The following is a 17,043-nucleotide window of genomic DNA, read 5'->3' as shown; positions in this document are numbered from 1 at the left end:
GGCACGGTTTTCCTCCAAGACCACATTTTGTTTGACACACATCCTCAAAGCTGCTGCCTTCATAAGCTGCATTGGCTGTGCTGAAGTAGATTATTTTAGGAGCTGCAGAAGACCAGTGCAAGGTCCTGGCCACTGCTTCCACGACTATTTTGTGTATAAATATAGTAGTAGAGCGATGCTTCTGCCGCAGTGTGCCTTGTCATTGGCACAGTGAATGTTTTCTAGCTCCCAGCACTCTTGGGCACCTGTAGGCTGGCTATGCAGAATCAGGTTTCTGCTTCCCAGCTGTCTGGTTGGGGGCTAATTCCTGTGTCCATCTCCAGCCCAGGTTCAGCCTGGCTTGGGCAGTGTGCAGGCAGCCCTGGTGTGGCTGGGCAGAGCCAGGTCACAGTACTGAGCCCCATGACCTGTGGGGGTGACCCTGGCAGCACCCTGAGGAAAGGCAGACCTACCCAGCATGGCCAGGCTGGGTTTCCTTCTGGGCCATGTAGGTGCCTGAGGCAGGGGTAGAGAAGGCAGGTGAGAAGGAGAAGGGAGGTCAGGGGGACCAGGACGCCCACTGCAATGGCAATGGCCGGTGCCATGCTGCTGTCTGGACCTGTGGGGAAAGCACAGGGATTAAGTTTGTGCAGGAAGTAAAAATCCAACCCAAAACCCAATTCAAACATCCCTTGGCCATTCCCTGGGGTGAAATGGAGTGGATAGGGGCACTGGGAGCACATTTCAGCATGATGCACTCAAGTGGCACTGCCAGAAGACTTATGCTTGGGGTCTGATGTTAAGGTCAGGCATACAGAATTCAGTCCCTCTGAGCTACCCAACATCTTGTCAGTGTGTCACGCTACATGACAGGGAACCCTGTCACAAATAGTCCTTCACAGGGACAGAGAGGCTGGGGGACACCATGGTGGGTGAGAGGACTTGATGAGCAGTAGACATTATGTGCAGTTGCCCAGGGCATCTGGATGTTCCATGGCACCTTCTCCATCCCTCCCAAGCCCAGCCACAGCTGCTCTTCCAGGTGCCTTCCCCACCTGCTCCCAACCCTCTGCGGAGTTTTCTGATCAACCCCAGGAGGTGTTGTGCAGTTTCTGCTCCACTCAGAGCAGGAGCAGAGTTACGTACTGACCTGGCTCCAGGCTGTCTGTGGGCAGGACCAGGGTCACATTTAGAGAAGGGTGTTGGATCACACAGGTGATGGGGTACTCCTGAAGGATTTTGGAGTGGGTGTGGGTAAAATTGCTGATGACAGTCACAGTCTGGTTGCTGAACTTTATGTGGTACTCCCTTGGTTTCTGCTGCAGGATGCTGGGAAGGTGCCAGGTTATTTTTGGAGCTGGTTTCCCTGTTGCTGAGCAGCTCATCGCCACCATTTTTTCAGAGTCCTCAGCTTTGTCTGGACTGAGTATAAGCTTAGTTTCCACTTTGGGGTCTGAGATGGCTGTAAACAACAAAGTGACAAAGTCCATTAGTTTCTGCCCATGTTTGAGCAAAGAGCATCTATATTTACAATTATCTTGGAGGACAAGCTTGCTATCTAATCTTGCCTCCCCCCTCCCAAAGCCCCAGCAGTGATGAATAAACATGAAAGTGATCAGACAGCAGTCTGGAAGTGAAGAGCTAGACAAAAGTAAGGGCAAGAGGGTAGAAGCATCTGTTTCAATTCTATTACTAGCAGCAACATCCCAACTGAGAAGTGGTGATTATGGCTGAGTTAAAAGCAGAAGGTAGTGAAACTGTGAAATCATATGTCCTTTTCTCTCTGAAAGAGCTGAACTGCATTAATGAGTTAAAATTATTTTCCTTTAAAATTACCTTCAGGATTATCTTTACTGCTGTTTGAGGTGTGTAGAGTTGCAAATCAAAGGACTAAATGCATTTATTTATGCAAGACAGTAATAGTGAATTTGTATGTGGTTACACCATGGGATTTCACCTGTGGAGGGTTTGTGCTTGTATAACTTTGTTCCCTCTTGTACTGGGTTTTGGGTGCATCATAGTATCCCTTAAAACTTTCATTAAAGATCACCTCTTCTGAGTTCTCTCACTCCAGAAGATTTGCGGATGCTGTCACATTTCACTTTAGTCTGGAAGAAGGATGAACTACAGGCATCATTCATGCTCACTCACTCACATGAAGTCTACTTGTTGATTCCTATTTATACAAACTGTATTTGCAAGGAATAGATAAAGGGGAGAAGTTCAAGAAGCTACTTTCCACCTGGATAGAACTCCAGGTGAGAACTGAACACATAAGGACACATCGGTCCCGTGTAGAGAAGTCACCTATTTATCCTTTGACATCAAATCATACCATAATTTAGGTCAGAAGGGACTTCTGGAGATTGTCTAGTTCAAGCTTTTGCTCAGTTTGATAAGGTCAGTTTGTGCAGGCCAGTATCTATAAAGGCGTGCAGTTCCATTTGGGAGTGCAATCCATGGCTTTCTGTGTGGCAGCTCACCAGCCTGCCTTCTACTTCAGTACATGTGCTGATGGAATAGGGGTCCAAACCACACTCTACTTCTAGGTCTCTGTTTCTGAGAATATTACTTTTTTTAACCATTTCAGTGCAGTGGCAGCTCTAGTTTCAATCAAGTCTGGGGTACCATGAATGCCCTCTGATTAAAAAAGTATCCATTACTGTAATTAGTAGAACTCCATGTGTATATTACTACTTACATAAGAAAAATAACAGTGGTAAGTGGCAATGTTTATGCTGAAATTGTTTTTTGTCCCAACACTAAAACATCCCACTATCATTTAGCAATCCTGCTTTTAAACAAGTGAACCAAACTTCTTTTTATTCTTCTTAGGAAAAACAATGATTTTTTCCTTTCATGAAGTAAACAAAGATTTGCCTGTGAAGTGTAGCAGGTGCTGTGAAAAGGGGAAAAGGCTTGTGCCAGATGCATAATGGCACCTATGACCTCCTAGCACAATTCCATTCGTACCTCAAGAGGTTGTCTGTGTCCTCCAAGCCATAACTGCCAGAGGGTGGAACCAAGACTTTGTATACCAACAATTTTGCTGCTTTTTGTTTGACTTTTTTACAAGCCTGACCTCATTCACTTATTATGGTTGTGTGAGCCTAGAAAAAATAAGCTTCTATTTCTCCTGTTTTGCATCACCCATAGACAAAAACTCAACCCCCACAGAGTTGCTGAAACCTCTGAGAAAAACAAGGAAAGTGTGTAGGGGGATTTCAGTTGGAACTTCTCAAAATCTCCCAGGTATGAAAAGACTAGTGTCACAAACAATTTATGTTTCAATTAATAAATGATCTCTGAACTTCTTCTTTCACTCACGGGATGCATAAAAATAACATATCCACCCACAGCATTAACTTCAAATATTACATTGCAAAATTCAAAAACAATCAAAGGGACAAGTCACAGATGTTACCATAGAGGATGAGAAAAAATTCTCAGTGTCTTGCCAGAAACACAGGCACTCTACAGCTGCTCTTCTTCTGACTAAGCAGTTCTCTCTCTTCTCACAATGGACCCCAAGGAATGATCCTGTAGGGCTGAGCTTCTCTCTAGCAAATGTCTGTAACAGATGTACTGTCAAAACCTGTAAGTGCTTGCTTTTGCAGTAAAGTCCCTCTGCACTGTTTGCTAGTATGTGCTGGCTGTTTATGTTCGATGCATACACTTAACTGCTTCTTTTGCCTTTCATCAAGATATTTGTTTCCAGTGAAAGTCTTTGCATAAGAGGTTGTTTGCAAGTACTTGCTTTAGTCTCTCTTGCAGATCAGTATTGCAGATGTTCCCAAATTTGATCTCTGTCAGCATTCCCAAATATTTGAAAAAGGGACTTTCTGTAATGGCTTTCCGTGATTGGAGGGGGACCGTCTGGTCATGATATGCTTTTTATGCTTTAAGTCTTAGCAGTGGTGTTATAGAGAATGATAAAAGATTGTAGGAGTCACAGAGTGCCTTGTGATGACAGAAAGCTTTTTCCAGCCATATGGGGGGGGGGGGGGGGGGTGAAGGGAGCAGTCTGTTTAAAGAGACCCACCAAGCTTGCTTGAAACTATTCTGTTCCAAAATGGATTTTGCTGAAGGGTAGGAAATTTCTGCTTCTTCCTGGGTTTGCTGTTTTCAGCCAGGCATGTCTGACATCCCTCCAGCCATACCTGTTTCTTTTTTCACAGTGTTGTATCCAGTCCTTACGTGGCTTCACTTCCCCTCATCACGTGGCGATGGTGGCTGTCTCTCCCGGAACAGCCGCACTTGTGAAGGCTGCTGTAATCGGGCAATCACCAGCTCGTAAACTCCCTGGCAGTCCCCTCTTGAGGGCAAAGACATGGCAGCGTTTCATTTTCAACAGGTGACTGATTTTCTCACCTTGCCCTGAACCTCTGAGCCTTGGGAGATTCCTGCTGGCTTCACTCTCCCTCATGGGGAACCCTCTGGGCTTGTTCAGACAAGTTGTTCCCATCATTAAGAGTTGGGCAATAAGGAGCAAGACTGTGGCTTTTAGGTAGCATTGTGTAAATCAGCTTCAATGCAATAAGCATATATGACCTAAAATCTTCTGTCAGAGTGCCAAATACTCAGTTTGTTCACGGTGACCCTTGAGGGCAGGTTTGATACAGCACATTAAAGGGAGGCCACCGTGACCTTGGTGAGGCAGCCTCTGGCAGTGGCCTGTGAGGCCTATGAGAGAAGTTAAGCCCTTCTCAGCTGATGTGTTTTCATCAGATGCAGGAAGAGATGCTTGCATGAGTGTGTGTGGCAGCAGAAAAACATCCCTTTTTTTTTTAGAAGTAGTGCTCTGGCGAAGGATGAACCATAGCCACAAGGTTGGTGGTTTTGGGAAGGAATTCCCCCACTTGGGTAGAAAAAAACCAAACCAAACCAAAAAAATGAAAAGAAATCTCTGTGTTTAGATTTACATGATAAAAAAGAATGGGATCCCTCTGCAAGGCACTTCCACGTTTTTCCTGTAATATATAATCACTGTTTACCCTCGGACTGACTCAGAACTGGGTTTCTTTAGGAACTTTCCTCTTGATATATGAAATACTGCATGAATTTCTCCTAATTTCTCTTTTCTGTCCTAGGAGTTTTCCCAGAAGAGGGGAAAAAGAACTTTTGTTCCAGCCTTGATTTTCCCTTGTATTTTCCACCATCACCTCCTTTCCCCTGTAAGTTAGGAGCTTCCTTTCTCCACACGCAGGACTCCAGAGACATGTGTGTGGACATATGTGTCTGTGTCCTTGTCAGCAGAAGGTACTAGGGTTAAACAAAATACTCTGCAGGGGTCATATCACCAGTGAAAGGTCACACACACTGATACTCTCCACATGGGATATGATCTTTGGCCAATGTCCCCACAGCAGTCCCATGCGTGAGAAAGCCAGGAGCCTACAGGGTGTCTTCAGAGCATGTTTAATGTCTCAGCTTTCTCAGCTGGACAAAACCCAGCAGCTTTCCTCAAGAGATAAGCAGCTTATCACTCTTGGTTCTTTTGAGTTCCTCATTTATCTTTATTTCAGGTTGCACTTGCTAGTTGATGATTTCATATGGAGGTGACAAATATTGCCATCTTGACTCATGATTTGTTTCAGCTCTCTTCTTTAAGCTAGTTGATGCTGACCTGCTTAAGATATTCATGTGTCAAATCCCACGAGCTGTACAGTATTTCAGCCTTCTTTTTTTTTTTTTTTTGCATCCTTTTCCTGACCCCAGCCCAACTACTGTTATTTTTACTCTAGCTTCAAAATGAGCTTCCAGCTATTCTGGTCATACATGTGCCTCTTTGCCTTTTGAATACTTTGCAGTTTTTTAAAAACCAAATGCAGAGCAAGCTAAAAATTGCCTGATTTCCAGGATTAGGAGGTGAGAGAAGCACTGAAAGGAAGCAGAGGGACATGGGGTTCATGGCTGTGGCCAGGCAGTTGTCAGCACAGCACAGGACCAGGGAAACTTGGAGGAAGTCATGGGTTACGTGTCAGTTTTGAATCTCGCTGTTGCTGACTTGAAAGGGAAGAAAATTAAAGAACTGTTGAATGCTGGTTTCCCATCAGAGGTAAAACCAGAGAGGGAGAGAGCCAGGGAGAAAGCTGAATCATTTTTCCTGCATCAGTGTAGCAATGTTACGGAAGGTTTTTCACAGGAAAAATGATTCGATCCTCAGATGAGTGCCCGTACACAATTACAGTGCCTTACCATAAACCTTGAGACACATCCTGCCGGTGACAGCCCCCGAGGGAAATGTGTTGAAGATGCATTTGTAGCATCCTTCATCTTGGAGGGTGACTCCATGAAGGGAGATGGCCGAGGCTTGTAACTCGCTGTGGGCAAAGCTCACATGGCTGACATAGGCCTTGGCTATCTTTTGGCCGTTCATCGTACTGTAAGTTGCTATGTTGTCTTCAGCCCCATCTGTCTCCTTCTGCCAGGTCACCTGTATCACATCTTCTTTCGTGACTGACCGGCATGAAAATGTAACATTTCCTCCTGCCTGGACTGACTGGACCTTTCTGTTCATCACCTGCACAGAGGCTGGGGGAGAAGCAGGTGCCACACTCAGCATTTCTCACACTCTTCTGCAGCCCAACCCCAGCGGACGCTCCCGCAGCCCCTTACCTTCGTTTCTAAACAGAGCAACTCTGGAGGATTTCTCTATCCCTCCATCCAGCGAAAAATTGAAAATGTGGCATGAAAGAATACCTAGAGAGTTTCACTGGACTTGCCACTCTCATACCAAGTATCTTGCCAGCCTGATACCTGTGCTGCAGAGAGCACCACTGAGAAAGGCAGCTCTGGTGTTGGGAGCCACTGATTTGTCTACTAGGACTGCTATCCCACGGGTACCCACAGAGAGGTTCCCTAAACTTCCAGCCATGATAATGACCAAACAGCTGTTGGCCCAATACCATCCTCTTAGCCCTCCAGTGGCATGGAGTGAAGCAAATCAGTAAAACTGCTAAAAATTATTATGTGCCCCACTATACACTGTGTATTCACACTTGTCAGAGAATGGCAAAGAACAGAAAACCAGAAGGAAAAAGCAAGGTAGGGAGGACCTGAGGCCAAATACATCTGTCCTCTTAGCATAGAAGTCATGCTGCTGAGAAGCAGCTGCAGAAGAGACCCTACTGAAAGCCCTGAAGCAGAAAACTTTCACAGCATAAATGCCGTGGTATTAAAAGTCTCCAGAGAAAAGAAGAAAACAATCGGTCTCCTCTTCCAATTCATAGACATGAAAAAATTGTTAAGGGTACAGGCAAGGTGAAGCTGACAGCTCAGCTCCACAGTTCTCTTGGGATAATAGTTTTCAAAGTTTATTTGTGCCTGTCAACATGGGAAAGGAGATATCAACAGTAACAGTTGCAGCACTGAAAACATAATTCGATTTACAAGAAAGGGAAATATCTTTGCAGACTTTAAGGAGGAGTGAGGTTGTCTGCAGTGCCCAGAGGTACACTAGGTTAACCCACTCGACAAAGTGCTCTGAGATTCTGGCTGTGACTGTGGCCAGGCAGACTTCCACCAAAGACCAAGAAGCCAGTTGCCAAGATGTGCCAGTCACTTTGCTTTCCAGATCTCAGCAGTGCCATAGGCAGACTACAAACCATGATCATGGGAACTAGTCTGAAACTAATTCAGCCTTTTCTACATGACTTTTAAGTACAAAACCAGTGTAATACACCCATGCTTTTGATAGCCTGAGCAGATACCCACAAGCACAGTTTGCCTGCTTTATAATTTGCCCATTGCAACCAATTTATACATCTCTCTTTAACTTATAAAAACACTGGTGGTAAATTAAGAAGTGGATGCTGCCAACACAATCAGCAGTGACACGTCCAAAGGCCCAGGTAAGTAGCACAGTGCCACAAGTACCGTGTCACCAATGGGCTTGCCCCAAGAGGGTGCGAGATGGGGATGGCAGCACCCAGCAGCACAGAATGAGGCTGGCACTGAGGTCCCTAATGCTGTTAGGATAATGACACAGATACCCAGACAGACAAGGGAATTACCTGGAGCAACGGTCCAGATGCTGGAGAGGAGCAGGCAAATGACCATCATCATCTTAGCTGTGTGCTCAGTGAGACGAGCAACTGATCCACTGAGTGCCACTTCCCCTTTTTTATATGCTTTGCTCTTACTCTCGGGACATTCCCTCCATGCAGCTACAGTAAATCGAAGCTTGTAAAAACCTCCTCCCTCTATGAATTTTAGGGGACATAACAAATGTCAGAGCCAGAAACTCAGGTTTTCCCAGCTGTGCTGCTAAGCAGATAGGGGTGCTGTTTTTTTCACAAGCACTTTGTCCGTAAGGTTGGGTTTTCATAAGTGCCCAAACACAAGCACAGGTTTCTAAACTGGCTCAGCACCCAGTGTCTGTGGGTTGCAGGAGGAAAGGCCGCCCTGGCCCTGACCTGAGCTCCAGGAAAGGCCATGCTGCAATGAGTAGTGCAAATGTCCCTACATATAACTCAGAGGACCCAGTTAGGGGTCTGCACCCTTTGTGTAAATCAGTGAAGACCCAGGAGCTGCTGAGGCTTCTGTAACGTAACTCTTTTTCTAGATTAAGGAGACCAAAGCAAGCCAAGAGGAGCACTCAGGGCCTCAGGGAAAGAGCAGAGCCTTGGTCTCACCTCTCCTCTGCTGAGGTTCCCTCCATCTCCACAGGTCCATGATCATTCCCCAGCCCTGTCCCTGGGAAAGACAGGGTTGCCCTTCCACAAACACACCCTTTCTCCTCCACCGTCACCTGATATGACATAAAAATAGGTCACACAACTTGTTTGAGTCATTGTTTTTGTGCCTTTTTGCTTTGTCATTGTTATGCCTGTGTTCCCGTTTTTGTGTGGGTTGTGATCACACTGCTGAAACCAGCCAAGCCCTCTGCCATAGGTGGCTCACTTATGCCCCAGTGCAGCAGCCAGACTGCGAGACCTCATTTGCTAATCAAACTTCTACTGGTAAATTGTGTTTCATGTTTCTGATTTCTGATGAGGTGGCTTACATTTTTGCAAATTCTTACTACTCCAAATGACTGTGATTGCAAATAAAATGTTTTCTCTCAGCTGAATGGCTGCACGGACTAGCCTTGAATTATGCAAATCGATTGCAAGCCAGCGGGCCCAAATCATAAAGTGACACAAAAAATTCTCAAACATGCTTTCACATTTATGGTTCCTTCTCTACTTGGTGCTAACTAATCTGAAAACAGAAACAGCTCAGGTATCAGTATTCCTCTAAAGAAACATTTTGGATGTGCTTTTGAGTAGGTTCAAGAATTCATTCCCACAAGTCTGCAAAATGCAATTGCTTCATACTATTGTCTTTTTCCTTTGAGGTATCTCATTTTCCTTTCCTTGAGTTATTTTCATAGTTGCACCTTCCTGCAAAATTTTTGGAAGGGCATTCTGGCCTGATCAAAATGTGAGATTGCCACTTAGCGATCACAAAATGAACTACACTTGATTTTAAAAAGAATTGCAGTCCCAGTTCTGTAGGAAATGTGTGTAGGAAATATTCTTGTCAGATTTAACCAACTTATTTTCTCCCAGAAACACTCTAATCTTCCAGAACCCTTAAAAACTGTGTGCTGCTAGAGGAAACACTTTTCAATGAAGAGCAAAATTTCAGTCTTAGCAAAGGACAGAGATGGCTACGCCGGTGGGAGAAATTTGTCGGCTTTAATTTGTTACAGCATCCCTGATTAGAAAGAGCCGTGTATGCGGTCTGCTCCTTCCAAGCTCTGCCTTTCTCCTGACAGCTCCAGGTGCCACAGGGAACCTGAGCATGCAGGGACTTCCCTAATGGCCTTCATGAGTCGGTGCTTGCATGCACATCCAACTGCTGCAGCATCTGTCGGACCACTCCCCTTTCTCCAGGGACCGGACAACATCAGCAGTTGATTAACTACTTTAAACATAACATTTTATTCATAATGAGAGATCCATTAAACCAGCCACTTATTTAAAAATTTTGAGTGTCTCTTTAAGTGTATGTATTCCTGCTCTGTTCATCTTTGCATAGACTTTTGGTGGATTACAGACCTTCTCCTTCCTTGTCAGTCAGATCCCATGCTCTTCTGCTTCAGTTACACAACGTCCTCATTTCTGAGAACTGCACACCATGCCTAAGGTTCAGCCACATTCCAAAACCAGTGAAAGCTTGGGGATAACTTAGGCAGAAGCAGTTGTGCAACTACTGCTTTGAAAGCACAGTGCTTTGTATTATTTTCTCCCTTTCTGTTTCACCAGGATGTTCTCTTCAGTTCTGACTAAATTAAAAAAGGACATACAAGAATTGCACAGTCACGAAATGCCAGCATTTCCCCACAGACTGAGTGACTAATGAAATTAATAATTCACATAGTTGAACTTCCAGAAAACATTGCCAGGGGCAGTCACTCAGGCACAAATGTAGTCTAAAACATTGGTTTGTCAACCACCAGTCTAAACCACTGTTTTTATAACTATCCAAACCCAGGTTAACAACTGGACAGTTGCCTACGTTGTCAGAGGGATTCAGTGCCACCTCTCAAGACATTACCTGTAAAGAGAACAAAACAGGTGGAGAGGGTTTCATCCACTTCTGAATTGCAGTGACTTTGGCTCCTCAGCTCTAGTTGTAGGTAGCACTGTTGGGAAGCAGCTTGTCGAATGCAATTGAACGGGCCTGGAACTTTGTAACATGTTTAAGTAGTGCCTGCATATGGCAAATCACTCTACATCTCAGTTGAGTTTGGAGAGCTGCAATACACTGAGGTAAAGACAGTAGCTGCATCGACCAACATTTGCTCCAGCCTCTGCCATTGCACCAGGGCAGGCTGTGGCAGTTCAAAGCCAAGGGATGCTGCAGGACCAGGTGGTGCTCATTTGGGCAGGATTACAGACAAATTGTTGTGTTTGCGCACAAGTTTCAGGTCAGAGGACATAAGGGTAGTTTGTACACAGTCACAGCTGTTTATCCTTGTAATGTTTGAATTGGAGGTATGTGATCTGTGATCTCTCCCCAAACTGGACTCCCTCCCTCTGCTAACACACTGCTGTCAGCTGCAAGTTACAGCTTCCATTGCTGAAATCTGGTGTTGGACTGCCTAGTGAAGTGCAAAACAGATTCAAAGGGGGGGCTACTTTTTGGAGACATAGCTCATGGTAGGGTACCTCTATCTGCAAAACCACATGCTCCCAGTACGTGTTCTTAAAGTGTCCTGTTAACTGCCTGACACTTCCTGCCTCTGAGGTTTGATGAAGTTGCTGCAGACACCTGAAGTCTTACAGAGATTTTATTTTTCTTTTCTGGCAATGTACTGCAATTACAATGTGTCAACTGAAACTTGATTCCTCCCCAGCCAACTGGCCCTGCAAATTGTATTTCTGGTTCTTTTATTTTTCTTCTTCCTTGTAGCTCAGGAGAAAGAAAAAGGGATAAAAGTATAACCATTTTTAAAAAAAGGACAAAAAGGAGATGAAGAACCACAAAACAACTGCACTGGAAAACTTCGGTACCAAAGACTGTGCTTCCTTGTGGTTTGAAGTGTTTGGTTTTTTACAATTCAGTTTGTCACAGCATTTCTCAGAAGAGCTAGATGGCTATGCATGTGGTTTCCTCTTGCCAAAAGCACCCAAAGTTGCTATTTCAGACTACAGAACCCAGAGGGAGTCCATTCTGCAACACATTAGTCACTTTGTGGAGGCTACCAGTTCACCCCAGCACCCCAGGAAGCTACATCACTCATCCATTCCACTCTCTTCCTCTCCCACCCCCACTTGTTAATGTTTGCCTGCAGTGGAGGCTTTGGGGTGGTTTTTGGCTTTTTTAGATGCACAGCATCTGAGTGCTGCATACCCTTATAGTGAGATAACCAGCTGCTTTGGTCATTGAGTTTCATTCTGTAACACAGCCACTACAGAAAGCAATTCAGCCAGCAAGGAAACCCCAGCAAAATTGGCTACCAAAGGGTACAGAAATCCAGTGGAAGGATGGGAAACTGCCCACCGAGAATAAGGTAGGTCCAATACCATTTTATATTTAATTACAAAACAAAAGGACTAATGGAGTGATAATGAGAGATAATGAGCTGCTTTGATCACTGAGTTTCATTCTGTAACACGGAAAGTACAAAAACCAATTCAGGCAGAAAAGAAACCACACTAAAATTGGCTACCCAAAGGTGCAGGGATACAGTGGGAGGATGAGAAACTGCCTACCAAAAATAAGGGAGGTCCAATACCATTTTGTATTTAATTACTAAACAAGAGGATTAAGAGAGTGATTCCAAAACACATAATACCTGCAATGAATCAGCCTCAAGGGATCATACAAGGCACCATGAGGAGCTTCTTGATTAACAAAACATAATTTAGCAAGCAAATTAAGATGAACAATATAGTTCTTAGTATGTCAAAGAGTATTGCCTCAGGATGATGTTTAGAGAGGTAAGCTCCCAGCACAGAGAGTCTGCTGAAGGGAGGAAGGGAGTTCATCCTGGTGAGGAACAGAAGGAACAGAGAATACTTGCCATCCGCTCCAAGTTTCCAGGCAGGAAAACTACACTTGGAGGAGATTCATCTTGGTATCTCCTATCTGTTAGTACCATGTCTCAAAAAGACAAGCTTTTATATATGCCATATAGAAATAAACTAAATTGTACAATATATTTAATTACTGTACACAAGATATGTGAGTGTCCTGTAGTTATGTACAACAGTGGTTAGGAATAGATTCTCTCCTAAGGAACTATAAAGACAGAGGAGGATGCTCAACAAGAACCAGCTAGGACAGGTGGAAAATTCCCTTTCTTTTCCTTTGTCTTCTTGATAGGTCACAGAAAAGGTCATGCAACCTCTGAGTACTGTACCCTTGTAGATACAAAAATGCTGCTAGCGAGGATTTTCTTGCTATTTTCTAAGTCCGTGAGAGACTTTTCTCTCTCACAGAAGAGGTAGCAGGGAATGTAAACAACCAAGCCACCTGCAACCTTGAAAAGTCTTGTTCATGGTATAGTAGAAAATATTTTGACAATGGATGTTTTAGGATTTTAGCCAATCACCCCCAAGGGGTGGCTGGTCCTTTGTCCAATTAGACTATGAAGAAAAAAGTCTATAAAAGAGTTTGTAAAATAATTAAATAAATCAATCTTGCTGCACAATTCCTTCCCGCTGGATCTTCTCTTCTCCTCCTCCTCCCTTTGGCTGTGGGACACGGTGATATACCCTAGGAACCAGGCCTGCGGTAATATACCCTGACTACTTACTTGGTCTTATGGAACTCAGATGAGGCACTCCATTGCCAAAATTGAATGTTCCTCTTGTTTCCAAAGAGCATGCATCTCTCACATCTCTGCAGATCTGTGGCCAGATGTCTAAGTTGTGACCACATTACATGGCCTTGAAGAAAAGGGCAGAAGTTCTCAAAGCACAAGGCCTTGCTCTCAGAAGCAGTTTGAGTCAAGGCAAACAAAATCCATGTGAGACTGGTGGGTCCTTGCCTGTGGCAGCAAGGAGCAGGGATGAGCTCATGTGCCTTAAGGGTCTCAGGTCCAGGCTCTCAGCTCCCAAGCTTGCTGAATCCCCACTTCTTTAAGTGGTCTTGTCACCCTTACATGTGGGATCTGCATTGCTTTTGAAATAATTCCTGACTGCTTTTTAGGAGCAGGAATTAGAACAGAATTCTTTATAAGAACCTTTATAAGGTTTTTGTAAAGCAGATTTTTCCTGCTAGCTTGGTGGGGCTGTGAAATCTGTATGCCCTATCAGAGGGGAGGAGCCACTGCCATAAAAGACATAACTGGCATGGTGCTGTGCCCCAGTCTGTGCTCATGCAGCTCCCTACCCTGTTTTCCTCACTTTCAAAAACTCTAACAAACCACTGCCAGGAGAAGTCATTCAGGGAGAGCATTGACCAGCTGACCTTGCATGGCAGAGAGCAACTGCAATTCATCTCACCCAAGCTGCTGTTGATGAGCTGGGCCAGCTTGGGGTGATTTTTGCATGGCACATGCCTCCTCAGTCATAGCTGCCCCACTGCTGACAAAGCCGTGTCTTTCAGAAAAATCATAGACCCTGCAGAAGTTCAGAGGGATGGAGAAATGATGAGGTTGGGACTTTTGGTTTGGTTTTGGGTTTTTTTTTTCCAGAGAAGAAGTCATTCTTATGCAGTGACTCAGCATCCTTGCAAAACTCTGGTGCTTCAAAGGTCCAGTCCTGGTTACCACCACTCTCCAAGCAGTGTGAGAGGCAGAGACTGAGGGTCAGCTTGGAAAGGCTCCTCTGCTCCACAGCACAAGGCCAGCTCAGAGTCAGGCCAAAGGGAAAGCTCAGGTTACAACAGAAAGTTTATAAGTATCTCGTAACAGGCAGCCCATCCACATACAATTCCTAAGGAATGAGGCTCATGCAGTTTCATCATCCAGCTGTTAGCATCTCTCCTGAGTAACTTTAAGTAGATCTGAAAAAAAATCAAAGTAGATGGGCACCTATAGGTAGAGAAGTGAGAAAATTGGCAGCGCTTTGGATGAAATATCCCAAAATTATCACTCCAGTGAGACAGGCAGGCAAAGTTCACCAGCTTCAGATGAATTATCCCACATGTCGGTGAGGACCAGACAATGTCTGATCGGTCCAAGGGAGGAGGGCTCAGAGTCAATTACAGGGGTGGCAGCAATTAAAATGTACTGAAGTGATGGGGTTTTCTTTGCCAAGCAGCCAGCCACAGAGCAAGGATGATGCTTTTTACTTGGTTGGATGTGAGGGTTTTTGAGAGTTTGGCAGTTTGGTGTCAGAGGTGGTGGGTTTAATGAGTCACGTAAGAACTGCATATTTTTGGAGGAAGGTCCAGCTATTTCTAGACCAGCAACCTCTTGTTGTGGGACACCAAGTTAGATGGAGACAACAGCTGCAGCAGGCCCCACTGAAGCCCTCCCTCCTGAAGGCTGATGCTATCATGCCCCACAGCAGGTCAGAGGAGCTTCATATTTCTGGAAGCAGGTGAGGCTGGCATCACCCCTTATTAAGGGGGCTCTGTGGGTGTCTGTGAGACCTTACCAGCAGCATTTGCCCAGGAAGTCCCCATTCAGGGACAGACAGGGGTATCCACTGCCCTGTCTCTTGGCCCTTTGGCAGCTGGGTTGAAGTAAATTCAGACTGAAGGCAACCTTAATTTCAGGTGTGCAAAGCAGACCTAACACAAACTTGAGCTCTTAACAGCAGGTGCTGGGAGAAAATGTTGCAGACCCTACCATTTATGTGTAAACTCTGCTGCTTCCTCTGTAATTAATTTCTTGACTCTTTCCTTCTTCCTATACATCCCCAGGTCTGCCATTTCATCCCTCTGTTTGGAGTGTTTGCTTTTTAGAGGCATTTCTATATTTGGTTTGACCACTTCCCAAGCATGACAGCCTCTGTAGCCTGTAACATGGTTCATGAAGCTTCTCTGCAAAGAGCTAAGTGAAACTGTGGAGAGAAAGAAAAGGAAATCTGCTTTTTTTCTCATTTTAATGAGAGTCACATTTGTCCTCTTTCACGACTGCTGGCCAGAACTATTTCTGAGCATTTTTAATAATAAACTTATAATTGCCTCAAAAAACCTCAACCCAATAAATGTCAACCCTTCAGAACCCCTATGCACCCATAGGCAAGCTCGACTCCCATTCTCTGACTGCTGGGGACCTGCCTCAAAGAGTCAACATGTCTGTAGCATGAATGCAGATGCTGAGAAAGGCTTTCAATTCTCAGACCATGCGATGCATATTCCTGCAGGATTACACGATTGACTAAATAAGAATCTATCTAAGAGTTATGCATCAGCTTACACATCTAATTTGCTATAGGAACATATGGTATTTATCTTTTGACAGTCCTGGGGAAGAGCAAACTCAGCAGCCTTTTCATCTGAGCACGGGACTAAAAAATCAGAAGCCAACTGAATATAAACAAGAAAAAGTGGAATAAATAGACATCAGGAAAAAAAAATACTTATATCAAACTCACAATATCTGACAGCTACAACAGACTCCTAATGTTAGTTATGTGTATTATAAATACATATACATATTTTATTTTAAATGTAGCTCATAGGACTTCTATTGAATTGTATGAAATTGTCACACTGGCATCTCCAACTAAGCTAGAGGATTTTATATCCACTATAGGCAAAACTCTATTTATAATTAAAAGAAAACCAGGTAGGCAGCCTGGAATGAGGTAGTATTACAGCTTTATTTTTATGCCTAGCTGTAATGAAAGCTATCTAAGTTCTCCCACTAAACAGAAAATTGGGAAGTTCACTAATATTTGCAAAACTTTCTGCTACTCTTGTAAGAGCATCAGGGACATCTGCAGAAAGAAATTATTCCAGGTGAGTTGAGGAAGTTAGGTAGTTTATAAAAGAAATGAGACCTAAGAGCAAGGAAATTTAGCAAGGAAAGTATCAACAGCAAAAAAGAATGGTGGCATTACCTGTTTACCTCAGTCCTGGGAAAGAAAAAAAAATGCAAATAAACAATTAGAAACTGATTCATAATGTACTTCCACCAGCAAGTTGTGTGTAATTCCTAAACTCACATGACTTGGCAGCTTTATATCCCTTGGCAGATTTTTATTATATATATAAATCTAGCATGTAAATATTAATGCTACACTGCAAAATGTTTGTTACTTACCGACCTTTTACAAGCGCAAAATTGTAAACTATAAGCAACAGTGCACGCCCAGAAAGCTCTTATTACCAAGAAACTTGTTGAGAGCAACTGAACACAATGTAAAGGCTCTTAAATTTGCCAAATGATTTCAGTCCTTAAACTCACAAGTATAGTCTTCTGATTGAACCAGCAAGGATTACTTCAAGTGCTAGAGATCAGATCCGATAGCTTTGCACTCACCCTCATGTGTTTGCACTTTCTGTCACACTATCGCTACATTTTTCTTCCTTTTGCTTTTTCCCAAGACATGCTAGAGGTCAGATTGATGGAGATCATTTGTGGGAGCATGAGACTGGTTCTTTCCTATCTCTTCCCAATATTTACTGCTGACTCACCCACCTAAAGCTCTTGAATATGGACAAGCCCAG

At 44.1% G+C, this 17,043-nt stretch overlaps 1 protein-coding gene across 1 annotated transcript; it reads right to left on the bottom strand.

The window, feature by feature from the left end:
• Positions 1-212: 212 nt before the first annotated feature.
• On the bottom strand, positions 213-8,417 carry LOC138117470 (OX-2 membrane glycoprotein-like). Its single transcript, XM_069027822.1, is given in 6 exon segments — positions 213-598; positions 1,130-1,441; positions 6,178-6,513; positions 7,995-8,061; positions 8,064-8,147; positions 8,397-8,417. Coding segments are annotated over 6 exon segments (1,152 nt in total). The 3' UTR covers positions 213-266.
• Between the last annotated feature and the right edge of the window lie 8,626 nt (positions 8,418-17,043).

This window comes from Aphelocoma coerulescens, chromosome 1, assembly GCF_041296385.1.
Source record: "Aphelocoma coerulescens isolate FSJ_1873_10779 chromosome 1, UR_Acoe_1.0, whole genome shotgun sequence".
NCBI classification, from domain to species: domain Eukaryota; kingdom Metazoa; phylum Chordata; class Aves; order Passeriformes; family Corvidae; genus Aphelocoma; species Aphelocoma coerulescens.
The sequence above is the reverse complement of the archived record's forward strand: the minus strand, read 5'-3'. Positions and strand labels throughout refer to the sequence as shown.